The sequence below is a fragment of the Notolepis coatsorum genome (assembly GCF_963971535.1).
Source record: "Notolepis coatsorum genome assembly, chromosome: 4".
NCBI lineage: Eukaryota > Metazoa > Chordata > Actinopteri > Aulopiformes > Paralepididae > Notolepis > Notolepis coatsorum.
Window position 1 is genome coordinate 178,992,640 of NC_140168.1, and position 15,597 is coordinate 179,008,236.

At 43.6% G+C, this 15,597-nt stretch overlaps 1 protein-coding gene across 1 annotated transcript in view; it reads left to right on the forward strand.

Moving 5' to 3' along the window:
• The first annotated feature begins 698 nt into the window (after nt 1–698).
• faah2b (fatty acid amide hydrolase 2b) overlaps nt 699–15,597 on the forward strand; it is a 102,597-nt gene continuing 87,698 nt past the window's right edge. Inside the window, exon 1 of the mRNA XM_084312234.1 lies at nt 699–1,004. Coding sequence (XP_084168360.1) covers nt 819–1,004 — 186 coding nt within the window. The 5' untranslated portion in view covers nt 699–818. The remainder of the gene's footprint in view (nt 1,005–15,597) is intronic.

Consider the following 15,597-nt stretch of genomic DNA (forward strand, 5'->3'; position numbering starts at 1 on the left):
AGCACTCAGGTGGGTCTGGTGGCTGTGTGAACAAAGGGAGCGTACTTAACTTAAGTGCTTCCCCAGGGAGGGGGTCGGGGGCTACTGCCCTCAGACCCCCAAGATAATGTATATGGGCAGTCTGACTTGGGGTTACTGCCCATATATTAGTGTTGCAATGCATGATAAGTAAACAGTGAAAACACCTAAGAAATCCGATGGGGCTGGGACATTTGGGACGAATAAAAATTTAAGATGAAAATCTCCCCAAGCTGTGGGAGGAAGTGGAGGTGTGAAATCTGGCCCGGTCCAGAACAATAGGAGTCACACAATCAGTTTGGATTGGAGTGGTGGAGGAGTGGTAGAGGAGCAGTAGAGGTTTGAGTTTTGAGCGCTGTATCTGTATAAACATCAAATATGTAGATGATACTGCATACTTATAAAAAAAATATTTAAAGATGTTTTTTTTTTACAAACCGCTTGAATCATAGCCACGTTAATAATGCTTGTAATAAACCAAACCGTTTGTAAATCCGTCAATATTTCAGCGAGTTATGAGTATTTTTGTCTGTGCAGCTCACTCACTCTCACTCAAGGCTAACTGGAGCAAGATGGCGGCGGTTCAGTGACGTCGCTCTCCATTGGCCGGCAGCGCGGGCAAGCTATCTAGTGTTCTATATATATCTATGCGCTGCCCGCTAGGTGTGACCAGACACCGGAGGCGTGTACCACTTCCGCAACGAAGAGGAGTGCGCCTTGTTGTCAACACACAACGGGAGTGATCCCGGTTAAGAGTGCGATAGTAGTGACTTTCACCGGCGTCTGAAGTGACTGACATCATGGCGCTGAGTCGCCTAGAATGGGCCCAGGCGTGGCTCCTCAAGGCGCTGATGGGGTTCCTCTTTGCGCTGTTTCGGATCCTCTCCCCGAGATCCAGTGGATCCAGAAAGCAGCTCCCACCTGTCAGCAACCCTCTGCTTTCTATTTCAGCGACGCAGCTCGCCCAGAAGATTCGACGGAGAGAGGTATTTATTTAGGCTCCCTTTCTGGTTCCTTCTCTCTGTGTGTGTGTTTGTGCGCGCGCGCGTGTGTACCTAATAATAATCCTTCACTTTCTCAAAGCAAAAACATCTCAGTCATTCTAACGTCAATAGTTCAGGTTGCAGAAGTCCCCTGCATATTAATTATTGAACAGATTATTATAGGCGATATTCACTGTGGTGGACTCCCATCATGTCGATACACGCAAAATAACAATCCATCTTTTCACCAGGTCATCGTGGCTTTACTAGGTGTGTTGCGCTCAGTTTGCGCCCGTTCGGTCAGAGCACCTGTCTCTGCACTGCAGGCTCCAAACCTTGGGGTCAGGACAATAGGGGTATCCTGATATGAAAATGGGGTTCCTTTGGGGGGCGAATGAATGAGAACTTTATTTAACAGATTGCAGAATGGGAAATACAGTACAGTACAATACAGACCCACAGGGAAAAATCCTATAGAAATGATGGTAATAATTTGCAATAATGCTAAGCCATGTCTTACCAACCAATAAGGCACAATCAATGCCACCGTTCATCAACCAGTGTTGTCATCTTAATGATAATCAGATGCTAGATGCTGCTGTTTCAGACCAAGAGGTTGTGAAAGATCAAGGTCACTGACCTCATGTCCATCCCATCCTCTCGTGAACGCGATATCTCAAGAACACCTCCAGGGAATTGCATCAAATGTGGGACAAACATCCACTCGGACTCAAGGATGAACTGATTTGATTTTGGTGGTCAAAACTCAAAGGTCAAGGTCGCCGTGGCCTCACTGTCCCATGCTCTTGTAGCGGACAGAACTGCGTTGTGTTGCCTAGAGACGACAAACCCAGGGATGATGCAGGAGGTCAATTTATTACATTCTGACAGAAGGAACCAATCAAACGGGTGGGGGATTATATCAAAAGGGTGTCAAAACTAGCTTTATACATACAGCTGTCATGCATGACTTTGTAGGCTATAGTGTTAACACATGCTAACAAAATATGACGACCGTGTTACAGAAACCTTTAGAAAACCCAAATAAAAGAGAAACATATCTGTCAGAAAGAACAAATCAATCCTCCATATCAAACGTACCACACCAGCTCCTGTACAAGTACATGATCGAGAGGGAAGGGGGGGGATATTAGCTTGCTACTCGCTAGCTTAATTTACATGGTAAAGTTAACATTCTTTAAATACCCAACACACCAGCTCCTGTACAAGTACATGAATAGAGAGGGAAAGGGGGGATATTAGCTTGCTAGTTTAATTTACATGGTAAAGTTAACATTCTCTAAAGGGACAATGCGTGACAATATATACTGTACAGACCCATGTGTTTTGCAACTTGATAAAAGACAACTAACTACAAGATGGATTATGATGTGAAATACGGGGGAAATGTAGAGCTTAATTTCCTTTCCAAATTCCATTAAACCTTTTCCCAAATTCTGTTTTTTCTGTTTTAATATTTCAGAATTCTGTATTTAGCTTTTTACGCAAATTTTACCATCAGAAATAGTGTCTAATAAGTGGGAATGAATACATGTCCACAATTTAATAAGATATAACAGTCCATTTAATGTTTTTAAGTGCTGCAAACTATAAACAAAACATTCCCTTCTGAGTTTTTAACACATTTTATTAAGCAAACGTTTCACTCTGCTTCAAGTAAAAAAGAGAAATAACTGTAAACAAAACACTCCACTTGACAGAATAGACCTGTCGCTAAACCACGCCCCCTTTGAAAACTCGGTCAAGCTAAGCCGACCGTGGATGACTCTCGTTGACGATGGCTGCAGGCAGCCCCTTTCCTGACTGTGATGCAAGCCTTGCTTCACAGTCACGAAAGGGGCTATGCCGCGGGAGATTTATCACAGCAGGTAATAGACCTGTTTTTTAAAGATAACACAAATATTTCATCTAGAAGCAGACAGAGAGGGTTACAATATGCAGTGGAAAAGTACGTTCATGAGATACACATTTACCTTAGACCTCCATGGTGATGCAACCATTAGCTATAGATAACGTCGCATTACTTACAGTTGACTTGATTGAAGATTACAAGAACTATGACGATAATCCATGATTATTACTATTGCTGATACATTTAGTTTAAGGCTAGTGGGCCAACGCAGTATACGAGCTAGACCCGACAGTTGTGTCACTACTAGTCACTAGAATGAGGAAAAAAGTGAGAGCTGTCACTTGCCAACAATCCTCATCCATAAAGGGGTGAGACGTCAGAGAATGGTATGCTGCACATTCTAGTGTACATCAGGTCAAATGATTGATTACACTAACTATAAATGTATAGTGATAGAGACCAAAGTAAAAATACCTAATAATAAAATAGACCTAATAATAGGGGGCGACAGTGGCTTGGGAGTAGAGCAGTCGTTTGGTAATCCGGAGGTTCCCGGTTTGATTCTCGCTCCTCCCGGGCAGCGTGTCGAAGTGTCCTTGAGCAAGACACTGATGAGCAGGTTGGCACCTTGCATGGTTGCCTCCACCGTCGGTGTGTGAATGTGTGAGTGAATGGGTAAGATGTGAGAAACAAATTGTAAAACGCTTTGGATAAAAGCGCTATATAAATACAACCATTTACCAAAATACCTGTAAATCACAGTATATGGGTACAGGACATTTTCTTTTTCTTATAACTTTTCTTATAACACTAAGTATACGTTATATTTAATATAAATATAAATAAATGCATATACAACACATTCTCAAGATAGATCACTCTGATTAGAAAAGAAAACCCACAACTAAAGTGTACATAAATAGCCACTATTTTTAATATATACAATAAATATACATGGATTTACAGTTACACAAATGGATGTACGATATAAACTGGAATAGCGAACAATATCATGTGTTGTGATACATCTATGGTAATTTACCATTATATTCTTGTAGCCAAATGATTGCTGTGACGAGGCTTAACATTTATTTTGTCCCAACCCCAGACCCATAGTTCACAAATCGAATTAAAATGTTATCGCTGGATGCACATTGTCAATCTCCTGACCCGTTAGTCATAGTCACAACATTTGCTGTGATTATTATGACCCTTGGAATGAGAAACATGATTTTGGTTACCCTTTTCTTCTAGTACCTCCATTATGGATTAATAGCCTGGTCTGTTGACATTTGCAATATCAGCAACTGTTGATGAAGATTAAGTAGTAGATGCCTATAGAATATGTACTGTACTTTTACTTTTGAAACTTAATACAGTACTGTAGTGATTGTAATGGTACATAATTCACCCACGGACCTATTGTTAGGAACATTCTAGAAAATTAGTGCCGCCCGAACATTCTGGAACGTTGGTGATGATGTCATAGTAGAACCTTCTAGAACCTCTAACATTCCTATAAAATTTTAAGCATTCTTTAGCCTTCTAGTAATGTCCACCTTCCACCTGCTCCACAGGATAAGGGGAGAGGGATCAGGGGGAGAGGCAGTAACATCTCCAGCACACCTCATTCTGTGAAAAAAACACAAAAAGCTTGAGTATTAGCTAAGCATAGACAGATAATAATAATAGTTCATTTATGGAGCATCTTTCATACATAAAATGCAGCTCAAAGTGGATTTTATTGATTCCTACAAACCGGTTGATACACTCACACTCATCTGTGGCCTTTTGGAATAAACCTAGTGGCTACAGTCAGCGTTAGAGTATGGTCAGGGTTAGCTTATGGTTATGGTTGGGGCTAGGTTATGGTTCTGTATATAACCTTTATTTACCAGGGTAGGTTCTGTGTATAACCTTTATTTACCAGGTTAGGTTCTGTTTATAACCTTTATTTACCACTAGCTGGCTCTACTAGTACTAGCCCTGCTATCAATCCAGTCCAGAGTATAAGCTAACGTTATGATGCAGAACTAGCTAACCTTATGATGCAGAAATATCTGCGGTATCGTTACATGTTGGCAGCTAACGTTAGCTAGCTGCTAACGTTAGCTAACTGGGCTGGATATACGATAGCTAGTTCGCAGTCAAAGTCAAACGTTAGCAAACTAATAGTTTGGTCTACGTTTCTAATACATGCCGTCAAATATTATGTCTTTATGAATTGACCTTACCTTTGAGCAAACGTATACGTGTCCTTGGTAATGGTAGCTGCTAACTTTAGCTAACTAGGCTGGATATACAATAGCTAGTTCGCAGTCAAAGTCAAACGTTAGCAAACGAATAGTTTGGTCTACGTTTCTAATACATGCCATCAAATATTATGTCTTTATGAATTGACCTTAATAATAATAATAATAATGGATTGGATTTATATAGCGCTCTTCTCTGACTGACTGTTGCTCTGACTCAGAGCGCTTCACAGAGTCCATTATTCGTTCATACACAGTCATACCGGTGGTGGTAAGCTACAATTGCAGCCAGAGCTGCCCTGAGGCAGACTCACGGAAGCGTGGCGAATAATCAACGTCTACGGCCCCTCCGACCACCACCAACATTCATTCACATGCATACACATTCATACGAGGCAAGTAGGTTAAGTGTCTTGCCCAAGGACACAACGGCAATGGGATGGACATGGGCTTGAGCGGGATTCGAACCACCAACCCTTCGATCATTGGACGCCCCGCTCTACCCCTGAGCCACGCCGCCCCACACCTCTGAGCAAACATAAGTGTCCTTGGTAATGGTCTTCACATTAATTTGTGTATGTGGTCGACGACACAGTAGAATCCACCGCTTGCACTCTCTAGTTTTCGTTTGGGCTTCGGAAAAGGTATGAAATATACTCCTCCATCCAGTCTTTCAGGGTACCTGGTGTCCGAATTACAGGTACCCCACGCACAGCGTTTCACCATCGGATATTATGTAGATAATAACATAAAACTGAACTCTTGACAGTGGTTTCGATCAAAGCCGTCTGGTTTGATACAGCCTACAAACCTAGTTGACCGAGGTTTGTGCAGCGAGGATTTTGCTGTGATATGATTGGAAACATTCTATTTTGGGGCATGGTTTAGCGACGGGTCTATTAGCAAAACACCTTATCGCCCAAGGCATAAAAGCCATTAGGATACTGCTCTGCTCTGAATTTAGGGCTTAGTGCGGAATTTCTTAGCTTTTTTGACGACGTTAACGCCGAAGCAGCCAGACGCTTGGACATTGCTGTGTGTTGTGAAGCAGTGTGGAAGTGACGTACGCGTTGTAACACGCTGTAGCGTCCCCGGTCATGTTTGCTTAGCACCAAACCGTTCCATCTTCCCCCGAAAGCGGAATTTCAGTGCAGATTAGGGCAAATGCTGCAATATTCCACGTTTTACAGTTTATTCCATTTTTATTGGTCATTTATTGGTGGATTTCATATGGCTCTAGGAAAATGACACCAATGAGATTGTATCAAAAGGGAAGAGGCCAAGAGTGAGAGGAGGTTTATGGGGGGGGGGGTTATGAGAAGGAGGGTAAGGGTTAAAGGCCAAGAGGGAGAGGAGGTTTATGGGGGGCTAGGAGAAGGGGGGTTAGGATTAAAGGTCAAGAGGGAGAGGAGGTTTATGGGGGGCTAGGAGAAGGGGGGATAGGGTTAAAGATCAAGAGGGAGAGGAGGTTTATGTGGGGCTAGGAGAAGGGGGGATAGGGTTAAAGATCAAGAGGGAGAGGAGGTTTATGTGGGGCTAGGAGAAGGAGGGTTAGGGGGTTTATGGGGGCCTAGGAGAAGGAGGGTCAAGAGGGAGAGGATGTTTATGGGGGGCTAGGAGAAGGGGGGTTAGGGTTAAAGGTCAAGAGGGAGAGGAGGTTTATGTGGGGCTAGGAGAAAGAGGGTTAGGGGGTTTATGGGGGCCTAGGAGAAGGAGGGTCAAGAGGGAGAGGATGTTTATGGGGGGCTAGGAGAAGGGGGGTTAGGGTTAAAGGTCAAGAGGGAGAGGAGGTTTATGTGGGGCTAGGAGAAGGAGGGTTAGGGGGTTTATGGGGGCCTAGGACAAGGAGGGTCAAGAGGGTTAGGGGGTTTATGGGGGGCTAGGAGAAGGAGGGTTAGGGGGTTTATGGGGGCCTAGGAGAAGGAGGGTCAAGAGGGTTAGGGGGTTTATGGGGGGGTAGGAGAAGGAGGGTTGGGGTTACAGGTCAAGAGAGGGAGAGGACGTTTATGGGGGGGTAGGAGAAGGAGGGTTAGGCCGGGGGTTTATGGGGGGGTAGGAGAAGGAGGGTTAGGGTTTGTAATGGGAAATATTAAAGGACAAAACGATGAGCCGGTTTATAAATCATTATTAATAATAGAAAACAGTTTATTTCACCGTGGCCACAATGAAAGGACAGTTTACAGACCGATACATCATGTTCACACACTAGCGTCTGGCCATAAAGTGACCCAGAGGTCTGGGCAGAACATAGTTTAATACACACTTGCAAGACGTAACATTATACATCAGATATAAATAAATAATAAAAATGGTTCCCAGTTAGGAGAATCAACCTTGGCTAGGCGGTGATGTTCACGATGTTCTTAACTGGAATGTTAAACAACCTTGCTAGGAGAGGAAAAGATTAAGTCAAAAGGCATCCTCTCCCCACATTAAAGGGACAGTATAGTGTCTGCCAGTGTCTGAGCTCATTATACTAGCAAGCTGTACAAAGCTCAACACAGATCTATAATGACATGATAATATTTTCCACGACAGGTTACAGGTCAAGAGGGAGAGGAAGTTTATGGGGGGGGGTAGGAGAAGGAGGGTTAGGGGGTTTATGGGGGCTAGGGGAATGAGGGTTAGGGGGTTTATGGGGGCTAGGGGAATGAGGGTTAGGGGGTTTATGGGGGCTAGGGGAAGGAGGGTTAGAGGTCAAGAGGGAGAGAATGTTTATATGGACTACAAGAAGGAGCGACTATAGGAGGTGGAGCTCTTACAACACACATTACAATGGGGTTATCAGTGGAGGCTATACTATAACTCTAACCTTTATTTACCCAGGGTAGGTTCGCTGAGCACGGATGCTCTTTTTCAGCTACGCCCTGCTTCACATTCACACAGTTCCATTCATACCTGGGAGCTGCCCAGACTAGTACAACCACAGTCTGACACCATTGGCCACTGAGCAACTCCACTGGAGCAGTTGGGGGTTAAGTGCCTTGCTCAAGAGCACTTCAGCGGCAGATTTTTCCTGCCGGTCCCGGGGATCGAACTAACTAGTCAGGTAATACATATGTAACTAGAATGGGTGCTCATTGGAGCACATATATCCATGGCATGCTACTGTATAGTGTCATAGGTCATATAGTTCCCCCCAATGAATGAAGGACATATGGCATGTACACATGTTTATGTCATCTTTTATGGTCTTTTGATTTGAAGCAGAGTCCCTCATTGGAATTGATCATTTTAAAGAAAGAATTAAACACTTTCTTGCCATGGTTTGCTCATGTGTTTAATATTGTCTTTTCATTGAATTGTGAAGACATTTTCTAATAAAAATAAATGTTATTTTTTTTGTATTTGTGTGCTCTCACTATCTTGTTTTTATTTGTGTTTGTTTTAATGTTGTTCAATATGTGAACATTTTCCTTCTTGGCCAGTTCCCACTTGAAAAAGAGATGGAAATAATTTTTTTATTATCCTGGTAAATAAAGGATAAAAGGTCTCAAGCATGATTTCTCAAAACACAACTGAGTGACTGAAACACTAGCTGGTCATGATGTTTCAAGTTCAAGTTTCTTTATTAGTTGTCGTACAGAATACTTTTATACAAAATGTTTCTTTCTGTTACGCTCCAGGGACTGTGCTAGACAAAAATAGATTAGTATAAAATAGACAAAAATAGATGAGTATAAAATAGAAGTCAAGTACGTAGACAAAAGTGTTCAGTATATACAATGTACAATGCAGAGTAGAAGTAACTGAGTTACAATACAATATACTATACAGTACAAAGCAGAAATGGGATGAGGTACAATTTACAGCAAGGTGTAATGAGGTATGGGTTGTAGTGTTCTAATATTCTTTACCAATAAATATAAAGTGTGTTTAGGTGTTCTAAAGTGGGTGCTGCAGTGAGTTGTTTGTTTAAAGTGAGTGTGTGCGTGTGGATGTGTGTGCTGTGAGTAGAGCTGCCGCGGTATTGATGTTTTCCTTACCGCACAAATTTGCGAAATATTTCCTACCGCCGCGGTTATTACCCAAAAAAAAAAAAATTTGAATAATTTTTTTTTATTTTTAGTAGTCTACTCTTTATAGCATATAGCCTGCCTCTAGTCTAAATGTCTATCTTTAGAGGATGACTATGCAGCATGAATATTGTTTGGGATTCGGCAAGCACGCATTCGTTATTGAAAGTGAAACACGGATTCGAAGTCTCCCCTCTGGTCGTGCGCCGTTCACTCGGTGTCACGGGCAGGGGTGGTAGTGCCCGGCGGTTACCCCCCCCGACCCTTTCTTCTTCTTATTATTATAAAGTTACTACTTATGATTAACAAAGGCATTTGTTTTGTGGCATTAACGTTATATAGTTACACGTTCAATAACATCAGCGTATTTACCGGACCATAGCAAGGCAAGCATTACTCAATTCATATCTCAGTTCCTTTCTTTGCTCAGGGCGTGCTGAGTTGTGCCCATTCTGCGGTCTGTTAATAAAGTTTTCAATCAGACAAGTGTATAGAACGAAGGGCTTTTATTATAATATTCGTTGCAGTAAAATCATTATGCCTCGTTTAGTACTCCTGAGGAGCGATGGTAATCCACTCCGGCGGGGAGCTAACGTTATTAGCCGTGTTGTGAGCTCTGATCAATGGCTGACATTCAGGACGTAAAAAACGAATACGTGCTTGCCGATTGGTGGTAACACACTGCAGGACGCTCCAACGTGTGACGCGTCTCTCTTCTGACCAATCAGTGGTCTGCAGTGTTTCACGTGACTGTTCTGGTACCCAATAGGGTCGCTTGGAACCTCGACAGAGGAGTAGGGTATATCTGCAGAGCCGCAAGCCCAACGAGAGCAGGGTACTTTATTATTATTATAAAAAACAGCGGTGATGCGGTATTCAGCCTAACTCTGCGGTGGGCGTGATGTAACAGCGATACCGCGGTAATGCGGTAATCGCGGCAGCTCTAGCTGTGAGTGCATTTGATGGTTGTTACATTGCGTTATTGTTCGTTGAGCATCCTGATGGCCTGGGGATAGAAGCTTCTGATGTACAATTAGCTCAGATTTCAATGGTCAAATACGTTTATTGCTCAGTTGTTTGGATGGATACTGAGAAAATATAGGCGATTTTTTCGAACAGTGTTCCAAACCGATACTCTGACTGTCCAACCAGAAGTGGTCAAATCTTCTGGTTTCAAATAGCGCTCAGACTCGTGGTTAAAACACAAAATAACTAACTGGGTTTAAACACACCATGACATGGAAAGAGACGACATCCGGTTTAGCATCAGCATGTAGCGGTCGCATTGGTCAGAGCTCCTCTCCCGTTATTTTTATTTTTGCTTCAAAAACCACTTTTTACACCACCAATGTGTTTAAACCTCGACGTATATATCAACTAAGATCTTCAACTAACTATATCGACAGAAAGAATCAAGATGGCAACAACAAGAAGAGAAACGGAAAGAAAACGCGGAGCCAAACTAACTACAGAAGATCCGCCTGTGGATACGAGCTCTGTACGCGATAAAGCAAGAGAAATCGAGATAAAAACAGCTGAGATTGCCACCTCTTCCACCGTCCCCGCCACCTCAACCGATATTGATTCTCTTGCCCGCTCCATAGATTCTCTTGCTAAGCTAATAAAGACCTTAACCGATAAGGTCGATCAGGTTGACGCTAAGGTTGACGCTATCAAAGAATCTATCGAATCCAAAATCTAAAATTTAAGGGTAGCGGCTGCAGAGCATATCGAACACACTATTGTAGTGGAAGCCACCTTGGTCGAACACACACTGAGATTCGTTAGGGGTGATGGGGCTTTACATGACTGCATCGTGAATCTAACGGAGAAGATTGAAGATGTCAACGAGAAGCTAGCGGATAAAATAGATGACAACAACGAGAAGCTAACGGCTAAGATATTCGAAATCGAACATCATTCCCGTAGATTTAATATCTGTATAGTGGGACTGGATGAATCCGTTAACTGCACACACGACTCGTTCGCGACAGTGTTAGCTCAAATTCTAGGACCAGATATCCTCTCTACACCACCTATAGTGGATCAGCGCTACAGAATTGGCACCCGAGACGACAACAACAAAAAACCGAGGGTGATTATTGCTAGCCTACGTCGAGTTGGAATAAGAGATACGATTATCCGGGCTGCACGAAAGAAGAGGGGTATTCTGCAACACAACGAGAAACCAGTGTTTTTCTACGAGGATTACTGCCGCGAGGAGCCCGTTACAAATCAGTGATGTCTCATCTTTTTGAGAAAAAATTCAAACCCACACTACGCTACCCTGCGAAACTTTCCATCATGGATACAAATGGAAAGAGGGTCCAGCTCTCCTCGCCTGAAGACGCAGAGGATTACATGATGAACCCACTACACGGAGGAGGCTAAGTCTTATTCTTCCAAAAACTGCGTCAAATAAATTTTGATAACCTTGATGTAGAAATAGGTTAATATGTGACGCTAGTTATGGTATTTTTGTAAAGGTTCGCTGTTTGGGCCCGCTACATTTATGGGTTTTATGCAAGTCATGTGAGGAGCTATGTTGTTGACATATTGGAATATTCTGGACTTTTTCAACGCTCTGTGTCATATTGGAATATTCTGGAATAATAACGCTCTGTGGCATACAGAATGCCCTGGAACATAAACAACAATTTGTGACCATACACAAGGATCACATCCGGAAGAACAACAGCCTTTACAGCGGAATACTGCCCACCCCTGATTGGGGGACGAACTGCATACACGTATTTAAAACCTTCCTTTTCATCTAGGTGTTTAAGCTTGGCAAAGTTATTTTAAGATTTAAGCAAATGTTCTCTACTCTTTGAGGTTTCTCTAATTTAGTTCAATACATCTATTTTATTCTTTGGTGTGTTTTAACTTATACATGTTCGTATAAGGTTTAAGTGAATATACTATGATATTTGAGGCATATTTTTATGTTTTTTACATATCTCCTTTTTTAATTTTAACGGGAGAGTGGCTAAGCCACGGTTGACGGTCTATTAAGGTAGAATTAAGAGTTTTAGATCCTATGGCAATTTGCATAGGAAAGTTAAGGATAAATGGCTCATTCTGGGCTGACTGGTCGTGTAAGGGAGGGAGGGAAAGGGGAATAGGGGATTATATGTATGGGTTTTTTATATGTTTATTATCATTCTCATGCTCGGCTATCAACAGGACCTCAATAATTGGATATATATCTATTGTGAATTGGTACTCCAGATGAATAGCACACAAGAATACAGCAACATGTTTAGATTATGGCTAGTTTGAATATAATGATTTGGAATACTGGGGGACTAAACAAACAACATAAACGCAAAAGCGTGCTTACACTGATGAAAAACAAACGGGTTGATGTGGCTCTTTTAAGCGAAACGCACTTTTTAGTGGCTGACAATGTAAAGCTGGCGGACAAAATATATCATAACATTAGCTACTCATCTTTTGGAACGAGATCCCGTGGGGTAGCTATAGTCGCGAAACGGAAGTTGAATATTAAATTGTTGGACGTATGGTCTGATGCAGATGGTCGAGTAACCATTGCTAAAATAGAATACAGTAACAGGAAAATCGCGTTGGTAGCGGCTTATGCCCCAAATCTTTACGACGCTAACTTCTACGCTACACTCACTAGAGCAATGTTGGACCTTCCTGAATATTCTTTTATAATTGGCGCAGATTTTAATGCCATTTGGGATCCCTTGATTGATAAATCTAATCCCACCATTTCCAATGATCAGAAACATGCATCTAATGCACTAAAGCAGGGATCGGCAATAGGCGGCCCGCGGGCCAACATTGGCCCGCCAGCAATAATTTCTGGCCCGTCAGATTATTTTAGTTATATTATTATTGTAACTGAGGGGTACAATTCCCTGACTGTATTACTAGATATGATACTTACTACCACTACCTTTGTACCCAGTACACGGCATAAATATATTATCATGAACACTCTCACGTAGATGAAACGGATCCAACACAAATGTACGAATTAGAAACAGGTCTTTATTTCCTACACAGCGATGGTGTGTAGAATAAGCACTTAATCACTTAATTACATTTATGAATTGAAATAGTATGCACTTTTATGGCAAGGAGTATTCGTCGGTATATCAATAGAAAATGTCCAATCTCTGAAGGCGCAGGTGGTAAATATACGACCTGGAATAGTTAAGGAATAACAGCAATGATACTTTAATGATTATAGGCTGGATACACTAGAGGGGGTTAATCCGGTCGCTTGTAAGCCGACAGGAGTAGGAGGGGGGGGGGGGGTAGAATCCGGCTGCCTCGTCCGGCCAAGGGTATCCCAGGTGAACCCACTGTAGTGCCGTTCAATGCGCTGGCGATCCTTGGACCACAGATGAAAGCAGGTGGACTCTTTGTGGGCCGGCTCTCTCCGGTCCACGGGGGAGAGACGTGAAGCGACCTCGTCTTGCAGAGCGTCTCCTCACCTTGCGTCCTCTCCAGGGGGGGGGGTTCCAACACACGGCAGTGTCGGGGGTCTTTATCCATAGAATAATCAAAGTATCCAAAGCATAATCCGTGCCTGGGAAGGCGGGCTGTCGTCGGTAGAATAATCCGGTATACAGGTCCACTCGCTCGTCGGCTCTGGGGCTCCTCGGGTGCAGCTTCACATAGGGTCAACCACCCTGGGTAAGCAGCCAGTTCTCTGCCCGAAACGATGGGGTACTGACTACGGTAGTATTCTCACCGCACGAAGCACTATATATTAACAGACTATTATTAGCTTAATAGACTACGTCCAACTCGACGATATAGTGCCAAATATGACTATTCAAATATTAATATACACGATGTCTCAATACCGATGGTAGGCGAACTTGGCCTTACTCCCACACGTGGCGTCGCGGAGAGGCTTTACGTCTGTGACTCTATTGGAGGGTAAGAAACTGGACTGAAAAGAAAGTCCTACTTTAGTAGCGCAGTATATATACGCACTATGAACAAATAGTCCCATTAGTGGTGCGGTAGCCAAATTCCTACGCGGAACTAGGACTTGTTCGTACATGTCGAGCGGTACGTTTGAACTGGGTCTGAGGGGTATGGCAGCCTGGCACCAAGGTCTCGACCAATAGTAGAATGGAGACTATTATGGGATGTTCAGTAGGCTAGAATGGATATTCAATGCATATTGTACAAGGAATATACAAGGGATATCAGGGAATATTAGAGAATATACAAATACAATTAAATATATATAAATAAATATATATATTCGGTTTAATCTGGCCCTTCACAACAGCCACCCCCTGAATAGGTCCCAGACCTAATCAGTTAAACAGAGACAGATTAATCGCGTTGTCTATTTACACATAAGGGTTTGCTGTAGGGGTCAGTCAACTTCACAAAGTCATAGGGTTGTAGGGTCATGGTCATCATCGATTGTGTCTGGGAGTCGAGGCAGTTCTATGAGCCTTGCCACGGGACGGGTGTAAGTGCGACCCTGGACGAGCACTTCAGCTGCTCGGACCTTGCCGTCGGCACCGGTGATCACTTTGCTTACGCGGCCGGCCGGCCACATAGCTCTGGGCAGTGATTGATCAATAATCATGACGACTGTTCCTTCTGTCAAATTGTCTCTCTCCTTTACCCACTTCTGGCGGGTCTGTAGAGACGGTAGGTAGTGCAGTAGGAAACTGTTCCAAAACTTGTCGGCTAATACTTGGCTGTACCTCCACATTCGTCGGCCGTTCGCTTCTTCCGGCCGGTACATTGTCTGTGGTAATGCAGGATCTAGCCGCCCCATCAGGAGTGTGTTGGGGGTAACTGGGTCGATATCCGGTAGATTGGGGGCTCTGCGTAGGCGACCACCCACTCTGATGAGGGTATGAGCGTCGCTCTCGGGGGCCAGGTGAATTAATCTGCTGTCGGATGGGACGGGCTTTCCTCCCTGTAGACAGGCCAATTCATCGGGGAACGAGTCTCTCTGGGCTCGCTGCAGTAGAAGCAATTCTGCTTCCTCGTAGTTAGCTGCTGACATATCAGCGGGGGACTTGCACTCCGGGTGGTACCGCAGGAATGTTCTTTGTTGTGCACTCTCTATGGACGTGCAATCGTCTATGTTAGGGTCGGTGGAGGCTACGGTGCTCAATCCACAGAACACAGACTTCTTAATTTCCACCTCCTCTGGACTTGCTTCCCTCGGGATAGGCATGGGCCACTGTCCTTCCGGGAGTCTTAGGAATGCGGGGCCGTCACTGTAGACATTGCGACGGGTGAGGTCATCCAGGGGCATCCCCCGGGTGATGACGTCAGCTGGGTTCTGTTTTGTATCAACGTAGCGCCACTCTGTTTCTCCGGTTAACTCTTCGGTTAAGTCTTGAATCTCGGTGACTCTGACTCCCACGAAGACTTTGTACTTGCATGAGTCCGATTTGATCCAGGCGAGTACCGTCGTGGAATCTGACCACAGGATT